This window comes from Pagrus major, chromosome 4, assembly GCF_040436345.1.
Source record: "Pagrus major chromosome 4, Pma_NU_1.0".
NCBI lineage: Eukaryota > Metazoa > Chordata > Actinopteri > Spariformes > Sparidae > Pagrus > Pagrus major.
Window position 1 is genome coordinate 28,427,054 of NC_133218.1, and position 25,765 is coordinate 28,452,818.

Here is a 25,765-nt window from a genome sequence, read left to right on the forward strand (position 1 = left end):
TTTACATTTTGTGTTGAGATTGTTGTGCTAATTTCTCTCTTGTTTTAACTTCTCCTCATTCTGGGCTTGTTTCCTTTGTCTGTCAAAGCAGTTTGTAAACTGTGTTTTATGACGTGCTATAGAAATTAATATAATTATTGTTTTGCACGAATTGAATCATTACAAAGACCAACTTGTGGAATAAAAGAATGATGGACTTAATCATTCTTTCTAGTTCATGATGTGTAAAAGAGCTGGGCCTCAGTTTTAATGCTGTGTTCAAAGCCAAAGCTCTTTTAGCACATAGCATAGCACAGTTGATTTAAATGAATTTTGACAGTTGCAATGGGTTCACCTTCTGGAAAACTATCCACATATCATACTTAACAGATTATTTGGGATCAGATTGCGCTAGTCTTCAAAACTTTGTGAGTGTTGGTGGGAAGATTTCCTTTATCCTGTGTTGTTTTTGAGGTTTTGTGCCCTGCGGGCAAACAAGCCACAGGAGCCCGCTGTATTCAGCTGGTTCACAACAAAACACATCTCTCGTTTTTACCTCTGAAGCTCACTGCAGAAAATTGTCACATTTCTGTGTTATTACAAAAGCAGATCAGCGATTTATGGTTCACGCATGTTATGCACCCATGGACTCGTTTTGCCATGTTACTATTTACCACTTCACCTGCTTGTGACGCCCCTCCCTCCTCGTCACATTCCTCAAGATGGTAGCGATAGTGAGAGGATGGAAAACACATTACAAAAACACACACATACAAACACACACACACAAACATACATATACAAAAGAACTGGGGGTCCCTGGAGAGGTATCTCAGAAGAGATGGGCTGACATATGGCCAGCAGCCCACTACACTGGGTGGAGAAGGGTGTGTGTGTGCGTGTGTGTGTGTAGTGGGTAGGTGGGGCCAGAGTGTGTTTGTGTGTGTGTGAGGGTGGGGCTGCTGAATGGTCTGAGGGTGCAGATGAATAGACCAGTGGTTAGAGACAGTTGAAACTCAATATTCATTTTCACTGTTGCCCTGCTGCCGTGTGTGTGTGTGTGTGTGTGTGTGTGTGTGTGTGTGTGTGTGTGTGTGTGTGTGTGTGTGTGTGTGTGTGTGTGTGTGTGTGTGTGTGTGTGTGTTTAAGCACAGGATATGCATGTCTGTTTCTGCAAATTCAAAATTAATCACGTAAATACTTTCAATTTCCAACATCTTTTATGTTGCTCTAAACTTTTTTCTCATCTTTGATTTTTGATGTGATTAAAGTGAAGGAAACCCTCTTAAAGTCTTTGATAATTGCGCTTTTCAATCATTGGAATGACTTTCTCCACATGACCACAGCAAAACAAAAACACAATGAAGGAAAACGCCCTAACAACGGACATGAAAATCTGACAACAGATTTTAGCACAAACAAAAACATCTTTTTCTTCAAACCTTAATGACTGCTAATATGTAGGCAATTTAATTGTACACTGTTTGCATCCTGGTTTGTAAATGACCTGGCTGGGTTAGACTGTCTCCTCAAGACGACAGCTACAGTATAAAAAAAAAAAAAAAAATGAATTAAATAAATGGGGTAACGTAGGAGCAGGTCGTCTTCGAGGGTCAGCCTCATTGCATCAACATGTGGGAATTCCTCCACTCTGCCAGTCAATTCCTAAACATGAACACATACAAACACACACACACACACAAACACACACACATACACACACAGAGCCAGGGGTTGTTTGACGGGCTATTTGACTGAATGGCCTATTGCCATGGTTACAGCAGCACTCCATCAGTCCATTCAAGGAACAGATGGCCGATGTGCAACAGGAGGCATATGTTTCAATGAACACACACACACACACACACACACACGTATTCACACACATAAACACACACCCACGACACTCTCTGTCACACACACACACACACATGCATGGATGCGCCCCCGCTCAGAGGGAGGGTATTGAACAACCAGCAGCATATGTTCCACTAGTCAGAGAGCATTCATTCAAGGACAGACAGAGAGAGGAGAGGAGGAGGAGGGGGGAGGAGGAGGAGGAGGAGGAGGGGAGGCTGCGGAGGGGAGAGCGATGGAGATAGGCGAAAGGCAAAAGAGCGAGGAAGGGATGGGTGGAGGTGAACAGAGATAAAGGAGCCGATTGGAAGAGAAGAAGGGAGGGAGTGTCAGAGGGATCCGACCCACCACTGGAGCCAAACACACTGGCTGAGTGTGCTGATGTTGACATGGTGGTGAGGAGAAAGGCCACACCCCCTTCTGTTGCTGTTGAGTGAAAAGCCCCTAACGACAGGCTCGGGTATGATTTCTGAATTTGAACTAATAAACACGTGGTGAGTGAATATTTACCTGGGTTTGATTTGAGTCTTTCTCTCAAGGAAATTCCTGTTTTTCTTAAAATTATTCATTTAGTTACTTCCAAACAAAGTCTTAAGGATATTATTAGGTTACTGATTATTTTATCATACATTGTTATTTTCAGATTCAAGGAAGTCGGTGCAACCGGCTGCCAACAATCAAGAAAAAGTTACAGCACATCTCCCTCCATGACAAAAAATTGTCCTTTTCACATTTTAAATTTGAATTAAACAAGTGAGACCTAACATGTGAATGTGGAAGGCAGATTGTGTTTAACTACAGACTGAGCTAGGCTAGCTGTTTCCCTGGGTTCAGTCATTATGCTAAGCTAAGCTAGGTGCTTCCTGAGTCCGGCTCCACGCTTAGTGCAGCGACATGAGTGGTGTCAATCATGTCATCTAACTCTTGAGAAAAAGCAACTAAGTGTATTTTCCAAAATGTTACACTATGTGTTTAGTACAGTACAGTATTAATAATTCAACTCTTACCTCACACTGCTACTTTTTGTATTGTATTGTTTGCACATTCTTCCATTATGCTGCTGTGCCAAATTGAATTAAGTAAGTAAATGGAATAATGAAGAAGGAGGATTATCTCCAAATTCTTCAGGAAAACCTAAAATCATCAGCCAGAAGAGTAAAGGAACGGCTAAATCAGGCTAGATTTGAGGTTTTGGAACGGCCTTCCCAAAGTCCTGACTTGAACCCCATCGAGAACATGTGGACTGTGCTGACGAAACAAGTCCGTGCCAGGAAGTCGACAAATTTAGCTGAACTTCACCGATTCTGTCAAGAGGAGTGGTTAAAAATTCAGCCAGAGGCCTGCCAGAAGCTTGTGGATGGCTATCAAAAGCACCTAATTGAGGTGAAAATGGCCAAGAAACATTTAACCAAATATTAGAAGTACATATACATGTTCTTTCCAAGTGTATGTAAACTTTTGACCATGACTACACGTACGTTGAAAGTTACTGGTCACTGTAGTCATCCCTTTTTCCTTTACCGTCATCCAAATCGAGGTAATCTCCTCCAAAGTTGCAGTATTTTGAGTATTAAATTCTCTCTGTTGGATTCAACAGACGGAGGTTTACCTCCATGATAGTTGCGTGTATTTTTGGTGCGGTGACAAAGTGTCAGTGTAGCACTAGTAGAACAAGTCGCTCCGTGGACAGGATGAAAAAGATGAGTGACCACTGCAAATAAAAACACTTTCAACGTACATAAGACGTGAATGTCATATTAAAATAGAATACAATCCTCTGACAGGATGACTTCAGTCACTGTCAAAGTGGTGAGTAAGTAGAATGGCATCTGAAGAAAAATAAGATCAAAACATTATTTTAATTGTTTCGTTTTTTCCTGTTGTGTTAATGTTAATGTGAAAGTTTCAGTTGTGATTACAAACAAACAAAGAACAAAGTGTCTGACAGTTAATCCTTCATGATCAGCTGCAGACATGGTTGGTGTTTTAGTAAAGGAGGCGAGAGATCAAACACTCCGTTTGTTCGGTTTTCTCTCTTTTCCCATCACAATCTTCCTTTTTTTAATCACCTCTTCTCCTTTTCTCTGTCCAAGTCCACTAACTACTACATTAAGCAGGAGTCTAGAGTGCGCTGGGACTGGTTACTCACACACACACACACACACAGAGAGAGAGAGAGAGAGAGAGAGTTTGGGAGTTGTTCGCTCTGTGTTTTGGCCTCAGCTAAAGAAAGGAGTTTATATTTATAGACCCCGCTGTAAATACAGCAGGGTTATATTTGGTCACTATGGCTTGTCGTATTTTTGGACGCCTGTGTCAGTTCGGTGCGTGCCTCTGTAAAATCGACTAAAACAACTACAAAATAACAGAGCCATTTCTGTCGCCAGGATTCTTTCTGTGTTTGTATACAGACACACACACACACACACACACACACACGCACGCACACACACGCACGCACACACAAATAAAGCGGTTCATTTACAAAAAGATCCTCTGAGAATGATTTGCGAGTAAATGTATTTCTAGATGTGTTTAATGAGTCTTCCTCTGCGATCCTGAAGCTCACACACTGTGTACGAAGGTGAAAACACCAATTGGGAGGTTTGTACATAACAACACTTTAATCTGAAGGTACTTGTTAACTCACTAGAACACATGTTATTCAACATATAATAATAACAATTACCCTGTATAACAGCTTGTTTGGTGGCACTTTGCTCATGTGTTAACCAGCAGTGTTGTGGTGGAGCTAAATCTGCGTCTCCTCTCACATTTTCTCCCAAAAGGTTGTAATTGGACGCTGCTCAGAATCTGGACAAACAAGGGAGCATCATCTGCCTCGTACATCACTTACTGACAACCCTCCTCCTCCCTGAGAGTCAACAGCCCTTCTAGTTTCTCTGCGAGGCTGGACTCAGGCTTAGTGGTGCTTTCAGCTAAATGTTAAGGTCAGCATGCAATGCCAAGACATGGATGCTGAGCAGGCATAATGTTTACCATCAGTGTCAGCACGGTCACATGTGCTAATTAGTACAAAACACGAAGTACAACGGACGCTGATAGGGACGTCGTTTTTGCAAGTATTTGTTCATAAAGCAAAGTATTGGACAAATAACAATTTTGGCCAGATTTTTTTCCACATGTGCACACCAGAAAACAAGAGCACATATTGTAGGGCATGGGCCACAGGATGGAGTACTGACTGGTAGCTGGAGAGGAGCCAGGTGAACACCTGGGCACTGCCGAGGTGCCCTTAAGCAAAGCAGCGAACCCCTTACTGCTCGGGGTGCACCGCAATGTGTCTAATGGTCCTGTTTGTGCATGTCCGCAGTTCGTTGAAGTGTGTTTGTGGTCATGATGGGATCCATTCAGGTGCCACCCTCTGTGGAACCACTGGACACCATAAGGGTTTAAATCAAATCCCACTGGTCCAGCTGGGTCACACAAATGGGTGCCAAGTTTGGTGAATTTGTCAAGACGAAAGCCTCATAAAGTTTAGATAAGACAGAAAGATTGTGTTGAATGACTGCCACCGGAGAGGAAAGAGGCCTGAGCCAATCCCTGGGAGGAGGCCTCCAAAAGGGGTTTGACTGTTTGTCTCCCTGTTGCAGGAGGGACCACGCCCAGACCTCCACCGCACACACACACAGGCACACACGCAGGAAGCTGATCTGTCAGGCGGCCAACAGGGTTTCCTGTGGTTGAGGCAAGACTACCGACTCAAATTGCTTGTGTTATTAACTCTTCAGTCTTACCCTTTTCCTCTCCTCTAAATCCACCTCCTCTCTTCTCTCCACTCTCATCCTGTTCTCTGTTGTTGTCTCTATTCTTAGCCTTCCACCTCTCCGTCGCCCACTCCTCTGATGTGTTTCCCTCGTCTTCTTTGTTTCCCTCTTCTCAATGTTTTCTTATCCTCTCTCCTTTACACTCCTTCATTTCCGTCTTCCATTTTGTTTTTTTCCCCTCTTCCTCTCTTTTTAACCTTCCATCTCTCGCTTCCTCCTCACCACAGAAAACATCCCTCCTCCTGTTATTGTTATTACGTAGAAGGGGCAACTGGACCAAAGTCATGGATGTGTGTTGCGTGCCCCACCCTTGTCGCCCCTCCTCACATACACACCCACACCCACTCCACTCACCACAGCTACTAACCCAAAACACACTCACACTGCTCTGTCGTTTCTTCTGAGGATCTACTGCCTCTGGATTGAGAGGAAAGTCAGGGAGTGGACGCTTTGGTCACAACCCCTTACAAATGTTTTACATGTGATACTAATAATCACTCAGATGCCGGAAAGTGGACCTGGATGTAGATGCTTTTGCAGTGAGCCAACATGGCTATCACAGGGTGCAAGTTTCTGTATTTAGTTTCCGTCAGACTCAGAGACAAGTGTTTGATATCATTCATGTAAAATTAGGTTTATTTGCAAAGCTGTACGAGGCTCCTGCAACCTTTATGTGAAATACACCAGGTTGAAATATACAGAAATTTTCCTTTAAAAAATACAGCACACACAAGATTATGATATTCATTGACATTAAAATGTATGTACATAATGACTAAACTAGCAACAGACACTGGTAATCCAGTCAGGCTGACAGCCAGCCACCATTTCTGTCTGCTTCCACGTCTCCATTATGGACGAAATAAATTAATAAACTCATGTTTTGTCCCGTTATTGGCAATCGCGACCCAGGAAAATGGAAACAATTCCTGTTGTCTTTGCAACAGTGGCGCCAACAATAATAGCACTTGGAAACGCTAGAGGGGCAGAAGTTGTCTGTTTCCCCTTTAAATATCTAATAAGCCTCAACGCTCAACTTTAACTTCTCTGTTGGTGCTGCCACTGGAATGAAAACAAAACCTCTCTGCCTTACATAATGCTGGAAGTTTCATGTTTGGCAATGACTAAAGAGGGAGAATCAAACACAAAAGATCACCATGAAGTATTAAAACTATTCTACTTATTACACACTAAATTATATTTTGGTCTGTACGAAATTTAAGAATTATAAATTAAAAAAAAGATTGTGACACAACATAAAAGACTGTCGATGTGCTGAGGCGCATCTGCAATATTTACCTCTGCCAAGGAGGTTATGTTTTCACCCATGTCCGTTTGTTGGTTGGTAGGTTGTCAGCAGGATTACACAAAAACTACTGAACAGATTTCCATGAAACTCGGATGGAGGATAGACTCCATTAACTTTTGGTGCTGATCCAGATAAAGGGACAGATCCTGTAATTTTTTCACTGTCTTTTTGTTTTCATTAATTTCTCAGGGAATAACACATGGATCTTGATGAAAAGGAACTGGTATATTTAAGTGGCTGGTATCTATGAGTCAGTACAGTTTGATGAAGATAAATGGGACTGTTGGTTACCGAGTGCCATCTAGTTCTTACTAAAGTCTCCAAGATCTTCACTCCTTCAGCAGTGTTGACGCTCACTTGTTTTAGGCTTGAACCTTCCCCACTGATAGGCATGCATCTTCAGTCTGTAGCTTCAGCTTGTATAAGTTTGTATCACTGTGTCATGAGTTGACTACAGGGAACAAGATAATGGACTCTCACCTCAGCCGTCATGATTTTCTACGATTTCTTCCCTTATTTGTTTCCACTGATAAGCAATTCACTCACATTTCATTTCTGCTCTGCTGATAGGCGTGCACACGCACACACACACACACACACACACACACACACACACACACACACACACACACAGGAGTGACAGCACTTAGGCTGTGGAACTTTCTCTGCATCCTTTTCCTCTCTGGTGGGTTTTACGACGTTCACGTTGCTACAGGAAGACAGTCAGCATGACTGTACAGACTATACATTCCTCATCAGCACACTTACATGAGTGGTTGTTCACCTACATACGTTTTTTAGTTTAACAACAAGAACTAAGGCTGGATTATTGTGAAATTTACTTATCAATCCACGTTATTGGAGTTATGTGATGTGTTATATTTTCTTGTCCTGTGTCATTTCAACCACAGGAATTAAACATCACATTAAATTAAAAATATTTGCAACTAGAGGCCTCTATGAGTAGAGTTAGCGTTGTCAAGGATAGCTCAGTATCAAGACAATTTATTTGTAAGCAGTATAAAAGAAAAAAAATATAAACCTTTGTCTTTATTAGTTTCCATTACATTGCAACTCATGTTCAAAAGCAGAAACTCATGTTGCTTCACTTTGTCACAAATGGCTCTTGGTATCAGTTTATAGAAGTGTGTAAATCTCTCGTACTGATGCCCGACTCTTTCAGCTGAAATTCGATACCAGCATTACAGTTTCTCCAGTCCTTTAAAAGGATTATGCCACTGGATACACTCGGCTTTTAAGATCTTTGCTCTTTTTATTGTCACAGATAAGAGGTAAAAACAAGCTTGAGGATTAAGCATTAATCCACTTCTCAGTGCATGATTGAAGAGGCTTACTCCTGTTTGTCTTGTGAGTGCTCACACACATTCTCCATTTCTTACAGTAAGACAGGTAAGTTGCCCTGAGACGAAGGAGAGGCTTTAAAATGCTGAATTTCAAAGAATGAAAAAAAAAAACAACTTTAGGTTAAACTGGAAAATTAAATAATGTTTTCCTAATCTCTTCACTCTGCCTCCTCTTGAGCCCCATTTCTCTACTCACAGCATCCTTTAGACAAACATTCCTGACGGTTAATTCACTAATCAGTTTGTTCAGAGAAATTTGATTCCTTTGCTCCTTTCATCATGTCTTTCCCATCCTCTTAACTCTTCAAATCCTCCCCTCTAATCCTCCTCTTCTCTCCTCTTAAGTCCCTGGTGCAGGAGGCTGCGACCATCTGAGAGGAGAGAGGAGAGACATTATACAACAGTTAAACAGAAGAAACAGAGACAGAGAAGACATTTTAGTTTCATACTGGTGTTACCTCGGAGCCAGCCGGTATCTCCCTCTGTTGTGGTACGATCGACCTCTGGAGTGTTTTGGAGGACGGCTCACGTTCGGGGGTTCTCCATCGTAGAAGTTAGGATACGAGTGAAGATGAAAATGTTGGCCTCCTCCTCTGTGTCCTCCTCCCTCCCACGGTCTCTCTCTGTCTTCATATTCACTTCGGTCTCCTCTCGCCTCCCCTCTTCCCCACCGTCCTCCTCCATGTTGATGGCCTTGTGTCATCTCTCCTCTTTCCCTCCAGCTCTCATCACCACCTGAAAGTGAGAAATTTAATATTTAAAGGACAGGATAACCTATTTTCTTACAATGAGCCATAAGACCCACATGAACATGATATTTTGTGCCTTAGTTGAAACAATTTTGGTTATTTCACATACGAGAGTTCAGTTACAATCAATCCAAACTGGCCACTGGAAATCAAGTCTGACTGAACAGCACCAAGATAAAGCAGATATCTGAGGTTTGGGGATTTAAAACTATTTTCTCCACTCAGCACTTATTTTAATTGTTGCTTATTTAGTCATAAAAATTCACAAAAACAGAGAAGCACTTCAACCAAAATATTTGGTGCTTTAAAAAGCAAAAGGCTGCATACACGAATTACGAGCACGATTCTGCCATATCATCCCATTTTAAGTTATATAAGGCAAACCTGTTAGCAAACAGTTTCCTTTTTACACGTCAAGCAGTAACAGAGCAACATTAGCAGTTCATATGAAGTCAGGTTTCTCCTTTCAACTCTGTTTGTGGTCAGACTATTTAACACCTAATGCTCCACTATGTTCACCAGCTGGTTGCTAACTGTGTAGGTTTGGTGCTGAGCAGGAAGTGCTCAGCTGGTTCATCAAAGATCGTTTGCTAAAAGCAGCTCCCTCCTGTAGCCTAAACTGACCCTGATGAAACTCAGGTCAAGTTCACTCAACAAAAGAATTATACCTAAGACGCTGACTTTAAGTATTTTAATTACATGAACATTGTCCATCTACTTTCATTACACAAGTTCAATGTGAAGTGTCATATTTAAGTTTTTTTCTATCTTGTCGAGTCAATGCGAATAAATTACATAACTTAAAATTTGATTGTTTCATCTTCTTAAATGTCAGGGAATCGCTGCGTTTCTTTTTCATTTATGACAGTAAATAAAGAGTTTTGGGACTGTAGTTGACAAAAGAGGCCATTTTAAGACGTTGTGATGAGCATTTAAGGACTCAACGATTACTCAGTAAGAGAGCTATAACGATTAATCAATAAGTTGTCAACTATTACATTAATCTCCGACTAATTGGTTTGAGAAATTTTCAAAGAAAAAAGTCTCTCTGATTCCAGCATCTTAACTTTGAATATTTTATGTATTTTTACTCTATTTTTATGACAGTAAACTAAATATCTTTGGGTTGAAGACGTCATCTTGGGCTTTGGGAATATCTGAGCCATTTTTTTCCCGCCATTTTATAGACCAAACTCCTAAATGAACCTTAACATCTTTGAAATAATCGACAGATTTATCGACAATGAAACAATTGTTTGTTCATCACCAGTTAAATGCCCAACTCTCTACAAAAAGTACCAGCAATTGTTTCTCTCTCTTCTCTTCTCTCTCTCTCACACACACACACACACACACACACACACACACACACACACACACACACACACACACACACAGACACACACACACACACACACACACACACACACACACACACACACAGTGCATGCCTTTAAAGTCTGTCCGCAATAATTTCAAGGCTACCCACAGAACAGCAATAAACAATGAAAAATCCTATATCACAGCAGACTTACACACTCATCAAGTCTGACGAACGCTGCCAGTTCGAGCAGAATTATTCAAAAAAAAGAGAAAAGTTTCCTGAAGCTGAATTCTTACAGATCTCCATATCAACTGTCAAACCTCAACTAAGATAAAACATATTTCTATTCATGGTAGTGCATAACCTTTGCTCTTCTATTTGTTACAAAATGAATTAAAAGAAAACACTAAATGTTTCCCTCTGCTTGTTTAGCCATCGTTAAAATCTGTCCAGATATTCAGAAATGCTTGTGACTTCACTTTGACAGATGTGGCTGATTTTATGCCAATTACAAAGTGCTTGAAACAGAACACCAATTCCAACTTTAGACCTCACCGAATGGGAGCTGCTCCCCGCTCGACCAAATCAGGCTGCCGTTCTCCCATCAATCCACTCACTGAGTGCGAAAGTGCAGGAAAATAAGCACATGAAAGCATGCCATGCATAAGTGAATGTGTCAGTCAGGCCACAAGCACCAAAACGTTTTGAAGCTCTATTGCTGTTGTCAGCATGTCTTTTTGAGACAAATTCAACAGATTGAGATTCCGACTTAAACCAAATGAGGGAGACAAATAAGATCAGAGTTAGATGAGCTAAAATATGTTCTTCCTATGTCAGAGGAGAGTAGAGGTACACCACTAGAGTAAAATGTACTCCACAACGAATCTAAGATGAGGTTGTTTTCATTGACTTTTTGTCTTTTTGAGGAGACGTGGGAGAGCAGCTAAACTGGATTCACTGTTGGAGTGTAATTGCAAGGGCAGGCGGGCAGAGGAGATATTTGCTGAGGAGACTAAACATCAGGCCTGATTCCAAACAAAAACCAAACCGGGCCCTCAACGATACCACATAGCGCCACCACTACTCTCACGCACACACATACTCTCTGTCTCTCTCTCTCACTCTCTCTCTCTCTCTCACACACACACACACACACACACACACACACACACACACACACACACACACACACTCCATATCCCCCAAGTTCTGTAGTAATGATTGGTGTCTGCGTCTGGCAGAAATGAAACACTGAGGTATAAAGACTGTATAGCCTTCCATCTATAAAACCAGAAACATCCTCATGAGACCCACAAGGGTTGACTTGGGCAAAAAGCAGACAGTTCGGCGCAATTCGGAGACTCCTCTAACATGGCACACAGAGAAAACGCTCCCAAAAGGTTTATAAGTCACAGGGTTGAGTAGAAACTACGGGTTCACATTTCATAAGCTGCTGCTGAGTCGTTTTCTGAGACTGACCGCTGAGCAGGACGGAGTCTGTGAACTACAGATTGAGTCTTGTATCAACAGGGCACACAAGAGTGACGAGCATCAAATGCAGAGAGGTCACATTAACACTTATGAAAGCGTGTAAGAGGCCAAATATGTTTGAAAATAGTCAGGAGACTGTGAAGGCTCAGCATGCAGCAACCAGAGAGAGGATAACTGTGAGAAATAAGAAAAAGAAACAGAGAGAGAGAGAAGAAAAGGAAAGGAGAGAGGAAAATAAATACGGAGGGGGGCGACTGTGGGGAAGGGGAGCAAAACGAGGGGAGAGACAGAAGAAAGAAGTCTGTAATCAGTTCGTCTTGTTGTGTGTCTTAAAATAGAGCTCTCTCAGCCTATAAACAGAAACCTACTATTACTAGTGCACTGACAAAGCAAGTCTCCGATCCAGGCGTGCACGTGTGCGTGTGTGTGTGCGTGCACGCGTGTGAAGGCCGCAGCACACATGGAGCTCGTTACAGCACGGCCCTCTGGGTAATGTGGTACTTCGAGGGGCACCAGAGAACTACAACCACAGATCAACTGTCAGATTAAAATGCTGCTTCTTTGTTCGGCTCCAGGGGAAATTTCATCAGTTTTTCATACGAGCTTCAGTGTTTTTCTATCGCTCTGATCACTGCAGGCCTGTTCAGTTTTCGGTACTCTAGACAGTGATTGGAAACGAAGACTAAAGAACATAAATTCTGGACTATTGAAGCCTTAAAAATAATACAGACATGATAAAATCACTTTTATGTTTGTCTTTGGCATTTGTTATCTATTCATTGGCAGGTTTACAGTATAAATGCAGACAGGAAACATGTCAACAAAGCTCCCTGGGCAGATCTGTACTAAGGACTTTGTGGTTACATGGTATGCCTCTTAACCACTAGGCCACCAGGGCACCCTAGAAACACCATAACATTTCTTAATTCAGGTCAAAACGTTTTTCCCTCTCTGACCTTTGTTTAAACCAGATCAAACCTCGAGATCAAAAACTTTTTCCAGGCCAAAATGGCAGCATAATTATGTTAAATGGAACGACAGAGAAACAACATCCACAGGCAGAGGGAAGAGTAAGAAAGGACAAAACATAAATCACTGTTTAAACACACAGCATCTCAACAAATATAGAGCTTTTAATCAAAACTACTAACTGGCTCATTTCAGTACTTAACATACCTATGATTTAGTGTTTAAAATAAATAAAGTTTTATTTGAAACTGTAGGTAAATTTAGCTTATTTAAAAGACACATATAGGACACTTTTATCACGCAACAAGGTTTCCATTAACTTTGTAACAACTGAGTCGTTTTTAAATGTTTTAGATATATAGACTGTCTGTTCATTTTCAGTCATAACGTTACATTAATGTTAAACATGGTGCTCCAACCAATTTGATGTTTCTGCTGCGCTTATTTTTTGCACTCTGTCGCTTTCCAAATCTACCAAACAGCGACAAATAACCACAGGTCAGACTAACTGCTACTTTTGAGTGGCCCAACTTTTATATAAGGTCTCCAACCTGGTGTTAGCGAAGACTGTTGTTACAAATGAGATGTGTATGCACTGAAAAAACACAATTTGTACAAGTTGTATGTCAACTGGTACGTGATGCAGGGGTTTTCTACATATAAGCTATTATAAACAAACATTGTGATTGCTTGTATATAGCAACATCAGGTGGCTGAAGTTGCAGGTGGGTAGTGTTTGTCCAAAGTCTCACCTGCGTGTCTTCCTCTGAATCCTGTTCCTGGTGCAGTTTTATGACTTTGTTCTGGCGCCATGGGTCTGGACTGCAGGACTCTGCCTCGCTTCCTGCAGGTTTCTATAAGTTTCTCTCTCAGGCAGAGAAACTGAGACAAACAGGACGACTGGAGATAGACAATAATACAATTTGAATTACACATAAACATTAGACATGATTAAAGGAACAGTTGAACCATGAATGAAAATTCAGTCATTTCTCACCCCCATGCTGATGGATCGTTGGTAAAGTGGTAAAGTTTCAAAGTCCAAAAAATATTTCTGGAGCTTCACAAGAAAACAGAGTTGCAGCATTCTCCAAAACAACTGAAGAAGATAGCGACCTTATACTTTACATTTCTATTAACAGGCCAAAATGGCAACTGAAAACACAGCTCGCCCAATGTGATCCATGTATCCAGAAGCCCCAAGATCCCACACTGATTTAAAAATATGTTACGTACAGCCTTTTCTAAGCCAAAATCTTCTCACTAGCTGATAAGCTTAAATTGTTAGCATGCACCCCATCTAAAGTGGGTGCACAATCGACTGTGTCAAGTGTGTAAATAACATCTTTTCCCGGGGCTTCCAGAGACTTAGATTAGACCAAATTAACTGTAAGGAGCCATTTCATGTTTCTTTCGGTTGTTTTTATGTGTTATACGTTAAAAAGTCCTCATCTACTTCAGCTGTTTAAGAGAATGCTGCAACGCTGTTTTGCTGCGAAGCTCCGAAAATGTTTTGTTGACTAAAAAAACTTCACCCGGCCTTCCATCGGCATGGGAGTGAGTAGAAAATGACTGAATGTTTATTTTAGGGTGAACTTATCCAAGGCACATATCTCAAAAGCATGCCGTTTTTATGTGGTAAGAAAATAATACAGATCAAATCATACAAGTACTGTAGTTGTAACAGAACACAACTTTGTCCCTTTTTTTTCTCTCCTCAAAATCCTGTCACACACACACATACACACACAAATTCCCCTTTTTGTTTGTCTGTCTCCACTCACATCGCCTTCCAGCAACACAGTTTTATCCACGCCGCTATGTGCCAGCAGGTACTTTGAGTGGAACAGCCGTCCATCGAAGCTGTGCCAAGGCATCAGGGCAGCGCTGGGCAGCGGGCAGCCGCTGGCACAGTTAGCACCCAGCAGGTGGCTCAGTCCTCGGACGTAGAGGGATCCCAGCTGCACCGCACGACTGGAGAGGAAAGGCAGCTGAGACCAGAGGAAGGAAAACGTTTGGTTTTACATTTGGTTAGTAGTACATTTTAAACCACACTGCCATGAATGAAGCAACAGCATCTCTCTCTCTGAGCTGCCATCAGGTCATACTTGACTTCACCACATGTGGCAATAAATTCCTTTAGCTAGAAGTTTATGCAAAGCAAACAAAGGTCATCAGCCCCCCACAGTGGCTGACCACACAGCAGATCACTCCACCACACATGGAGAAAGACCTGTTTCATCTAGTAAGATAATTAATAAACAATTAATTCTCTTTTTTTTTTCTTTCTCATCAGTATGTCCTTATCATTGTTCTATATACATGTCGTTTTGGTTCATTCACCTCAGATACATTACCATATTTATCATGACATTCACATTAATAAAGCCAGTAAAGCTTAACTTAATCGAGAAGTGGAGGTCGAGACATCCATAACGATGTTGATAACATGTTCTTGTACAGTATCATTATTTAAACAGTCCTGTTGTAAAGAGACATCTGTTTCTTCAATATTCTTAGTGACACCACCCACAACACATTTCTTTCACTTTTGCTCACAGCTGCTAAAATAATTAGTGTTTCCCAACCCCAATTTGCGCAACCTTATCTGCTCGATAGTGACACATAAACCACACAATTACATTCCACTCAGACCACCCACTTCTCTGTCACTATCTATTTAGATTGGTATGTAAAGGTGACAAAGTTGATTGGGTGTGGTGGTAACTATATTTGACAGTAAAAAATAAGGCAATATTTAACAGATTTTTCTGAGTAATTAGACTTTTTTAGGATGAAATGATGCACAACAAATTGTTGCAAGTTAACAGATGAGGCATCGAGATGAGAGGGTGAAAAAACGTTTAGGTTAAATATTTATCTGAATGTAAATTTGAGTGAGTGTTGTAGGAAAAAAGTGAGTCAGCAAATCATTAAATATACAATTAAACCCACAATTTGATAAACGACTCTGTAAAGCAGGGCTGGGCAATATATCAACCCGATATAGATATAATATATTGTTATTGCGATATGAGATTTTAAATTGTCTTAGATTGTGTGTGTGTGTGTGTGTGTGTGTGTGTGTGTGTGAGAGTTAATATTTTGTAAAAGTAACAATAGTCATCCCTACTTGTCGCTTACTGATTGAGGTATTTGGTAAAGAATAATGTGATATTTGAGTCTGTCGGCCACTCCATGAATTTATGAAGTGCTTTTGATGGGATTTTAGAATATATAGATATATATTGTGTATCGCACGCATCACCAAATGGCGGACAGCGGTCCGGTCACGGACCAAGTGATGGTTCTATCCGGACCCATGATTTATTTCTGATAAATGCATGAGAAAATGCACTACTCGTCATGGAACATTGTTTCTTGTTTTTTCTCCTGGCAGTCGCAGCTATAAACTGTAGACACAGCTAATCCAGTTAATACAGCGATTGTTTACCGAAAGAGACATGTAGGAAATTGGATGGAGGAAAACATGGCTTGCTCGAAAAGAAGGAAAGTTGGCACAAAATAGAACTTTTAAAAATGAATGGACGGATCAATATATGTTCATTCTTCAGGCAGACACTACTAGACCGTTGTGTCTCAGAAGTTGTGAAACCGTGGCGTTGATCAAAAGCGGGAATGTTAAGCAGCACAACAAGACCAAACATGGATCCCTTGAGGAAATACATCTAAAGACGTGGTGAGAGCGCGCAAAATAACCGAGCTGAGAGCTGAGAGGTGTTGATTTTATTTGATAGACATAGGGGTTGGCTATTGGATGCAATTTAGACATTATGAGCTTCGGACCTTTGGGTAACTAGGCATTGAATTTTTATTGAAGACCCCTGGTGTACCGGGATAAAGCCTAAAATTATCCCAATATTATTTTCAGGGCACCTTGCCCAGCCCCTACAGAATTATAACATCTAATCTCTAAATAACTGACCATAAAAGTCAGCAGCAGAGAGTTAGAAGAAAGAAACTGGAGGACAATAAAGAAGATGCTTATAAAGAGGCACAGAGCAAGCTAACGGTAATGACAGCAGGCAGATATTCTCCGTGTGTGTGTGTGTGCTTTCAGCTTGCACCTGTCTGCTCTGGCAGATAGCACTGATAACAGTGATTAGGTGTACACACACACACACACACACACACACACACACACACACACACACACACACACACACACACACACACACACACACAGCCCTGCCTGCCACCTGCTTCCAGTCAAACATAGCTTCACCTTCTGAAAACAATGAACCACTGGACAGAAACACAAAAGCCCAAAGGCGCACACAAACACACAGACACAAAGAGGGAGAGAAAGAAAAGAGATAAAGAGCAACGTGAAGAGAGACGGAAAAAAAGAAAGTGGTCGAGAGCAAAAAGTAGATGAACATGAGAACACACAAAGTGAGAGGGACAAAGACAGAAACGTGTGTGTGTGTCCAGCGGGGCGGAGTGTGCTTGGTGTAAATAGCTCCATGTGGTGAGCGTCAGCCAGGACAGACAGGCGGCTGTCGCCAGCACACTCTCTCTGTCACACACACACACACACACACGCCACAATCACAGTCCCATGGGGAGGAATGTTGCAACGAAACCAACACATCCCAAAACCGACCCACAACCCCTTTCCCCTAAATACACACACACACACACACACACACACACACACACACACACGCATACAGTCTGACTCATTTTTTTGCTCAGCTGAACACACATACTAATCTATTTTTTATTTAAAAAAAGGTCTTTTATGGGGCGGGGTGGGGGGGGGGTGGAGAAATAAAGAGCATGGTTTTCACTTTCAGCTTATTTCTCACAGGCACACACACACACACACACACACACACAATCAAATATCAAAAACTGTGAGAATACCCACATCTGGGTGCAAATGTGAGTATACTCAAGGGTGTGTGTGTGTGTGTGTGTGTGTGTGTGTGTGTGTGTGTGTGTGTGTGTGTGTGTGTGTGTGTGTGTGTGTGTGTGTGTGTGTGCGCAGTTAACCCATACACTAGTAACTCAGTTAACCTCCCTCCTGCAGCTCTGAACCTCTCCCAGACAGCATATTCAAATCAACGCCCATCCCTAATTATTGTGTAGAAAACAGGCGAGCAGCAAAAATACAAATTACTAGACACAAGTATGGTAATTAAGCAGTAAAAATAAATGGGGCTACAACAAGGCAGCAAACAGCACGGCCATTTTCCCAGAGAATGGAAAAGCACAGCTGACTCTCCGATTCTCGTATCTGTGAGATCAACCGAGCTCACTGAAGACTGTGAGAAGACTGATCGTTGCTGCTTTCAGTGACACTTAGGATCACAACTATTGAGTGTTTTCACTATCGATCAATCCATGAATTATTGTTTATCATTCAATCAACCCTGTATTAAAATTGTGTTAAAAAAACATTACAAACTCAGCAGCAGTGTTGTAGTCAAGACCACCTCAACCGAGACCAAGTCAAAGCCAAAACCAGAGTTTATAGAGACCGACACAAGACCAAGAGCAGTTCGAGCCGCACAATGCATGATACACAATAAAATGTGAAACATGCAAACCATAGGCAATCCTAAAATTGATCTGGTCTGGTCTTGGAGTAAATTCCAAAGGCCGCTTTGTCTGAGACCAGGAGAGACCTTGTAAGAATGCGGTCGGTTCCGAGAAGAAGACCAAGACCTTTAAACAGTGGTCTTGAGACCAAGACCAATCTCAAGTACTACAACACTACTCAACAGTTTAAAACCAAAAGATATTCAATTCAGAGTGATGAACAAACACAGAAAAAAGAATAAAATCCTCACATGTAAGAAAGAAGAAAACACATTCTCAGCATTTGTGTTTGACTAACAACCCAGTTGATTGTCTTTGTCTGATCAATTTCTGTATAGACCTATTCTGATCTATATTCTCCATCGCTGGGCAAGTTTTAAGTTCTGCAAACATCTGCAGGCAGTTTTATTTGTTTTTCCATATAGTCATCATTTAACATACTGGGATGTAACAAGATGATCAAAGTGAAGCTTTTTCTAAAATCTGTGACTCATGTTTGGCTTTCCCCTAATAAAGAAAATCTCGACTTTGATTTCCCATTATTTGATCATCAGCTATCGCAGAGAACTAACTTGACCTACTTCAGCTGTGACAGCAAGAACATAATAAACCGTCAGCTCTCATGCTGCGTCTGCAAAAATATGTGTATTCATAATTTTTTGATGTATTCTCGAAAAACTAATTTTAAAAACCTGGAAATTTCTCCAAACTCACCATTTGCAACTGCAAAACAACTGCAGTTTAAACATTTGTCTGTTTTTCTGGAGACTCAATCAGCACTTGTATTTGTGTTTTCTCCCCGTTTGTGTCCTCACTTTCTATTACTGGAAACACTGTCTGAGCTGTGTTTGCCACAGGAGGACCTTGTTTACTGTAAACTACGGGGGACATTATGTTCTTGCAGCAGGAAACTCAAACTTTCTGGACTTTTTGAGTGAAAGTAAGAAAACAGATCTGTTCCTTTAAAAAAAACTGGCTATTTTTGGTTGAAAATCTGTAAAAAATCAAGTGTGTCGTTTGAGTTTGTACTCGTAACTAACCTCGATCTGTCGAAGCTCCTGAGGGGATTTTAGTCTCAGACACACAGCCTGACTCAGGTAAGCATCCAAGTCCTCTTCAGACAAAGTTTGCACCTGAAAACACACACATACACACACACACACACAACACACACACACCAATACAGAGGTAAATATATGGTTAACCAGTTCAATCACATCTCAATGTGTCTTTCCGCGCTGTGGGTCAGTTTGTTTTGTCTGCTCTCTGTGCAACAATTCAACAGAGAGAGAAACAATGCTGGATGCAGAAACGAGGCTGCCCAGTTGTGTGTACAAAACAAACAAACGAACCCCGAAGCTATTTAAATAGAAGACTGACGAGGGAATGTGAATGCAGCAGTGATCAGACAACAACAGCTACTGTTGTCTGCTCAACTTTGATTGTCCGCTCATCTAACGGTCCATCTAACAAGCTGCTCTTCTGTCTGTCTGTTGGTCCCTCATTCATTTAAATGATTGGCTCCAAGTGTCCGTCTGTCTGTTTACCCAAACCATTGGAGGGCTGCCTGCTGACCTTTGTTTCTTTATGAGTACAACATATTATGTCCTAGCATGCTAGGTTATCTGGTTTGGTAAAACTTCACTGATGGTATGTTTAACAATTAACCAGTTAGATACCAGTTAAAGCGTGTTGGGTTATCAATTACAAAAAATCCCTAGTCTGTGCCAGATTTTGACAAGGAAGAAGAATATATGTAATAAAATCATATTTCTGGCTCTGGTGCATCCATCTTGATGCTTTTTACCTGTCCAAAACTGTGCAACGTCAGTCAGATTACATAAGCATATTTTAAAAACTCAAGACAACATTTGAGATTAATTTCTTTGAAGTTATAACTTTGTTAAGGAGACATTAAAGGGTGAGATTTGTTTGATAAATTAATCTAAAGTACCGTTTTTGTTTAGCTTCTGTGCCTTCGTCCAGGTGATGTGAGCCTGTGATCTCTGTTGTGTTAGAGCTCAATCAGATGACGTCAATGCAGAATGTACAAACCAAAAACACAAATCCCTGCGCTCTCTCACTGACAACAAGGCATTACAAAGATTACAAACAGTACAAAAGTTTATAGTGTAAAATTTACAACCAAAATAAGGACACAATTGTAGTGAGGTGAATTAAGACATGTCTCTTAAGATATTCAAAGCCCCTGGATGGTTATCAGAGCACTTGTTGACGTCAGAGCGGGAGTTACAAAGACCAGTGTCTTTGGCTAAACTGGGCACTCAGTGGGTGATAGTGGCTACCATTATGCCACGACAAAACAACACAGAACACACCGTCAACAAGGGATGTTTGACTTCAAATCACAAGTTGACAAAAGAGCAAAATAATTGTTGTATATGTTATCGATCTAAATCCCAAATCAAAAGCTGACTTGTGTGTGTAATTGTTTCCAAATACATTTGGTCTTTATTTTCTGTTTACATAAATCACCAGGTGTAGCTTTACTACCCTGCCACTGGCATTATCTTGTCTGAAATGCCTAAATACAAACTGATTCCCTTGTGTTCGACTGTTTCATTTAACAGCTTAACTTATCCTTCAAAGGCTAAGCAAAATATGCAGCCCAACCGATGAAAGCCAAAACAGTCATATCATTTACAGTAGAGACGCTGGAACACCCAACATGACTCAAGAGAAGGTTGCACTCAATGCTAGTGTAAAATCAGAGAAAGTCACTTATATGTATTTACAATTAAAATAAAACATTTTTTTGTTTGTCATTGATTACAAACATATAAATACTGGCTGATACATGTACATGATTTATGAGATATGAGAGTTAATAGCTAATGAATCAAATAATTAGACTGCACAGAACAAATCTTTGATTGGGGTCTTTGGTTTCCCTATCTTAGAGAATTATACATGGTTAGACATGGTGTTTACACATTTTCCTGTGGTTAATAACCTCTAATTTCTTTCTCCTTCTTTCTCTCTACTGTGTTGTCATTTACTCACTGGAAACTACCTAAAAAAACAACTAAAAGTTGACATTACCTGTAGGACTATGTAAGTGATCAGGCAGAGAGCAGCCAGCAGAGAGTCTTCAACAGCTCCATACAACTCGGACAACTCCTGGCAGTCAAAAATTGATAAGAAGCACGTCAGGCGAAGAGCAGAAACTTCAGGACCAGTGCCGAACCATAACAAGTCTAGACTGGGCTGATCACCTACACATTCAGAGAGAGAGAAAATATTGTGCAACTCTGCGTTGGATGCAAAAACACTGCATGTTATGTGACAAATGTCTTTAATGACCACACCCAGAGGCAACTTTTCAACTTTCAGTCATTCTGATGGCCAATGATGCCTTAGAGGTGTGCAACTGATTCAACTGCAGTGGGAAACACTGGAAAACATTTGAAACCACAAGACTCATTTTGTTTCTTATCTGGAACACTGTTAACTTAAAGTGCATTACCCAAGACTGGCACAGTGAATCATCATCTTAGCGAAAATAATTCAATAGAACTAACAAAAAACATTCTGAACTTGCATCAGCTGGTTTAATTACACTGAAATCAGAATTTGTCTTAAACCGAGCAAAAGAAAACAGAGACCAGTATAAGAAGAAACTAGAGGGTACAGTACATGGGAGGCTGACTGGGACAGGGTGGACCATGTCAGGTTCCCGCAGAGGGTTTCCAGGATAGACAAACCATTCTCTGATGGCTGGAAGGTTGACACTGCTGCCTGAAAACACGCAAATAAGTCAAGGTTAGACTTTGGTTGAAACACACTGCTGTCTTGAGAAGACAAAAAAGCATTCATATCTTTATTTTTTAACTACATGAAAGCCTGTATTTCTTCTGTGCTGTGTTTACAGCATGTGTATGTCTATCCATATACAGTCAGCATAGTATGCTATGACCTCCGCTCTACAAGTTGTGTTCAAGTGCATCTTTTTTTTGCTTTTTGATGTGAGGCGACAACCAGTCAGCCCCAAGACCAATCGCCACTAGATGTTTGATGTCAGTTTAGTGTGTCTGGGCCCTTTGATGTCTGGTGTTTCCAGAGGGCATGAGTATCTGTGCATGTGTGTTTATGATGTCAAAATGAATTATCCAGTAAGTTGGCTGTCCTACCATCATGCCCGTGGAGCAGCAGCAGCCCATAGATGAGTTGTCTGCAGGGTTTGTAGACGAGTGCCTGGGGCAGCAATTCAGTGTCCTCCTCATCCTCCAGAGTGTTGCTACATTCAGTGACTCCCTCCCACACAACGCAGTAAACCATGAAATCCTCCACTGCTACATGCTTCTCTCTACAGGCCTGTGGAAAACCACAAAGTAAAGCATAATAAGCCAGCATTTGGTATTTTAAAAACAATAGATACAGAATGAAGTACAGACCATACCTTTAATATTTCTGGACTAACATGTTTCTCAAAGGCTGGGGCAGGGGGAAGTGAAGAGATATCACCTTGTTGAGGAGCTTCCTGTCCAGGCAGTAAGTAGGAACAAATACCCATCTTCAGGAGCTCTTTGTGAGGAGCTGACAGATTCAAACACTGAGGGATGAGCCCAGTCTCCTCCTCCTCTCTGCCCCACAAGGAGCTCACAAGGTGGGATACAGCTAGCACCATCTGCTCCTGAGGAGCTCCATAGTGTGAAGCAGGATTGTTTAACCTGGGAAAAAATAACATATTTAGTAATCTATTTTATTTATGTTTTTATAACAAAACATAGTCAGTAACAAACATATCATCTATTTGTCAAAGATTACAATGAGAAATTATAACACCTCAAAGTAAAACTTCAGACACCTGTATGTTGCCATGGCGTCATTCCTGATGTGCTGCATCTTCTCCTTTGACACCACATCATTACCTAGGAGACAGGCCAGCAGAGGCAGCTGGGTAACAGCCAATCCAATGGTACGGCAGAGCCTCTGTCGGTCGTACAGGACAGTGGTGAGGCTGTCTGTCCGCAGCTTTGCCACAGACAAGTAGGGTGCACTTTAAAAGATAAAACTACATGCTAAGAACAGACACTTTATTCACACTTTCCATGACTTATCAAAAACATGAAGTCATCAAATTCACCATCTTAACTGTTAACAGTGGTGCAAGTCATTCTGAGGCAATAAAAAAAGTATTTTTATAAATCCAACACAGTCTAAAAGTACAACATGATGATTTGAATAAACCTGTCGTATATGATGAAGTCTGAGTCCTGTCCCAGAATGCCCATACTGCCGTGCTGACGAGCATAGCTGGCAATCTCATAGTCTGCCTCTTGTACTGAGCTAAACACTTCCTGACCCAATGACCTGTAAGCAACAATAAATTCTACAATAAGAACAACAGAGACAATAATTTCACATAAACAGTAATAAGAACCATCATCACGTCAGATAAAACTCCATTAAATAAAGCTTAGTCTTTTAAATACATTAAATACATACATAATAAACATATCTCACTGTATATGTTATGTACAAGAGGGCTACTGCATCTTAAGCTGTCTTGTAAATGCTGACCTCAGAGCAAAGCTTGTGAACGTTGCCAGACCAGAAGGAAGACAGAAGAGCTCTCTGCCAGGCTGCTCTCCGTGTGTCTTCATGTGACGAAATATTTTAGAAATCTCCCCGTTTACTCTGCGTCTCCTTTTCACCTGTGGATGAAGAGGATGATGTGTACAGGAGGTGCACTGTGCAAAATTACTATAGCAGTTGAGTAAACTGATATATTCGCATCTACACTATTGTACAGAAAATAATCTATCAATAAACTCTGTCACTAAAGTCTTTCGACAGCAATTTAAATTTGTTTTATAAAAGAAAATATTCAAACACCACAGGTTCCAGTTTCTTTCCTCACCCACTCTGGTCTCTTCTGCTCCTTCACCACCCCATCAAAGAAGAAGACCAGTCTGATGCCTGCTGAGGTGAAGGCCTCCACCCAGCTCTTCAGCACATCCATGTACTCTCTCCACTGCCCTCCACACACCCAGTCCTTACATGAGTACCAGTTGCGCAGGCAGGCCATACCATCCACAACGAGAGTGGGCCCTAAATGAGGGGGACAATACGAATGTAACAGAAATGTTTTTCTAGTCTTTTGTTTTGCAAAGTTTCCAATCTTTCCAACATTCCCATGTAAACGTCTTGTACAAAAATTTTAAAAAGTTGAATGTTTTGAGCTCCAAATGACATTTTTATCTCCTCTGGAAATTCAAACACACAGTTACATCAACCAGACAAGACACATGCATGTGTGTTTTGTTCTACATATCTCAAAACATCTGTTTTGTAGCACATGCACATTATGGGTTTTTTTTTTAGTTATCTGTGTTTAGCCATTTCCTGAAATTGATGTCTTTTACGGTGTTCATAGAAGATACCATAAAAATAAAGTTCAGTCATTTATTTATTAATATCCAAATATCCTCCCCTGACAAAATATAGCAAAGCAGACACAAACATGGACTACATCAGTGTTAGGATATGGTCACTGCTGATTCCCCACACTGCCATATTGCTTGCACACTGAGATAAACTCAACTGGTAGTGTTAGCTGAGGATGTGCAGTCTTGTTGGCTTCTGGCAACATGTTGTCTGGCCATTTCTCTCAGGTTCACGGTCACACAGGCTTCTGGACAGCAGCGCTCCATAAAGGACTGAAGACCTTTCACACCCATTTCTACAGAGAAGAAACAGAAATACAGAGTGAGAGTGAATTCACTGCAACATAGCAAGATGCTGATGCTAAAGTTTATTGGACTGACGCTTTATATTCATGTGTTCATAACATCTAATATTGTAAGTATCTAATGAGTGAGACTGCTTCGCTTTTTACGACAAACACAACGTGACAGCTTGTCATGTTAGTCAATTCAATGCTCACTGAGAATAGACCTGAATGCTAACAGTTAGCTTAGCTTCTCACCACTAAACTCATCTCTCCGAGGCTGCAGGGGTTCCTGTCCATAAAAATATAATCCCTCTAAACAAATACATGTCTGTTAATACTTTAACTATTTAGTTTTGCGTCACACAGCAAACACTTACTTCAAAATCTTGGTGTATGTGAGCAGCACGTATCCGTGTTGTGTTTACAAGGTGCAACTTCAAATTACTTCCTGTCTACGGTCTACGCGTGACGTCATCACGTTGCAAAACAAAGCGCACGTGCTCGGCGCCGGGAGTCCACCAGGACTACAGTGCAGTAAGTTATCTGTGTGATTAATCTAAATATAAAAGACAATGGGAGCCCAAAAAAAGTAACATTTATCCTTAAACACGAATTAAACAGCTGATTGAGATAATTGTGCTGACTCTGTAATTAACAAATAAACATCTTA

The 25,765-nt window shown here is 41.0% G+C and overlaps 1 protein-coding gene across 1 annotated transcript; it reads right to left on the reverse strand.

The window, feature by feature from the left end:
* Nucleotides 1-7,970: 7,970 nt before the first annotated feature.
* fam120b (family with sequence similarity 120 member B) lies at nucleotides 7,971-25,537 on the reverse strand. Its single transcript, XM_073464990.1, has 15 exons — nucleotides 25,473-25,537; nucleotides 24,967-25,104; nucleotides 24,283-24,473; nucleotides 23,943-24,076; nucleotides 23,610-23,732; nucleotides 23,227-23,418; nucleotides 22,819-23,089; nucleotides 22,550-22,733; nucleotides 22,056-22,157; nucleotides 21,462-21,634; nucleotides 19,439-19,531; nucleotides 14,615-14,821; nucleotides 13,583-13,730; nucleotides 8,756-9,032; nucleotides 7,971-8,668 (listed from the first exon to the last, which is right to left on the reverse strand). Exons 2-15 carry the CDS (start codon nucleotides 25,100-25,102, stop codon nucleotides 8,638-8,640), a joined length of 2,262 nt encoding a protein of 753 aa, XP_073321091.1. The 5' UTR covers nucleotides 25,103-25,104; nucleotides 25,473-25,537; the 3' UTR covers nucleotides 7,971-8,637.
* Between the last annotated feature and the right edge of the window lie 228 nt (nucleotides 25,538-25,765).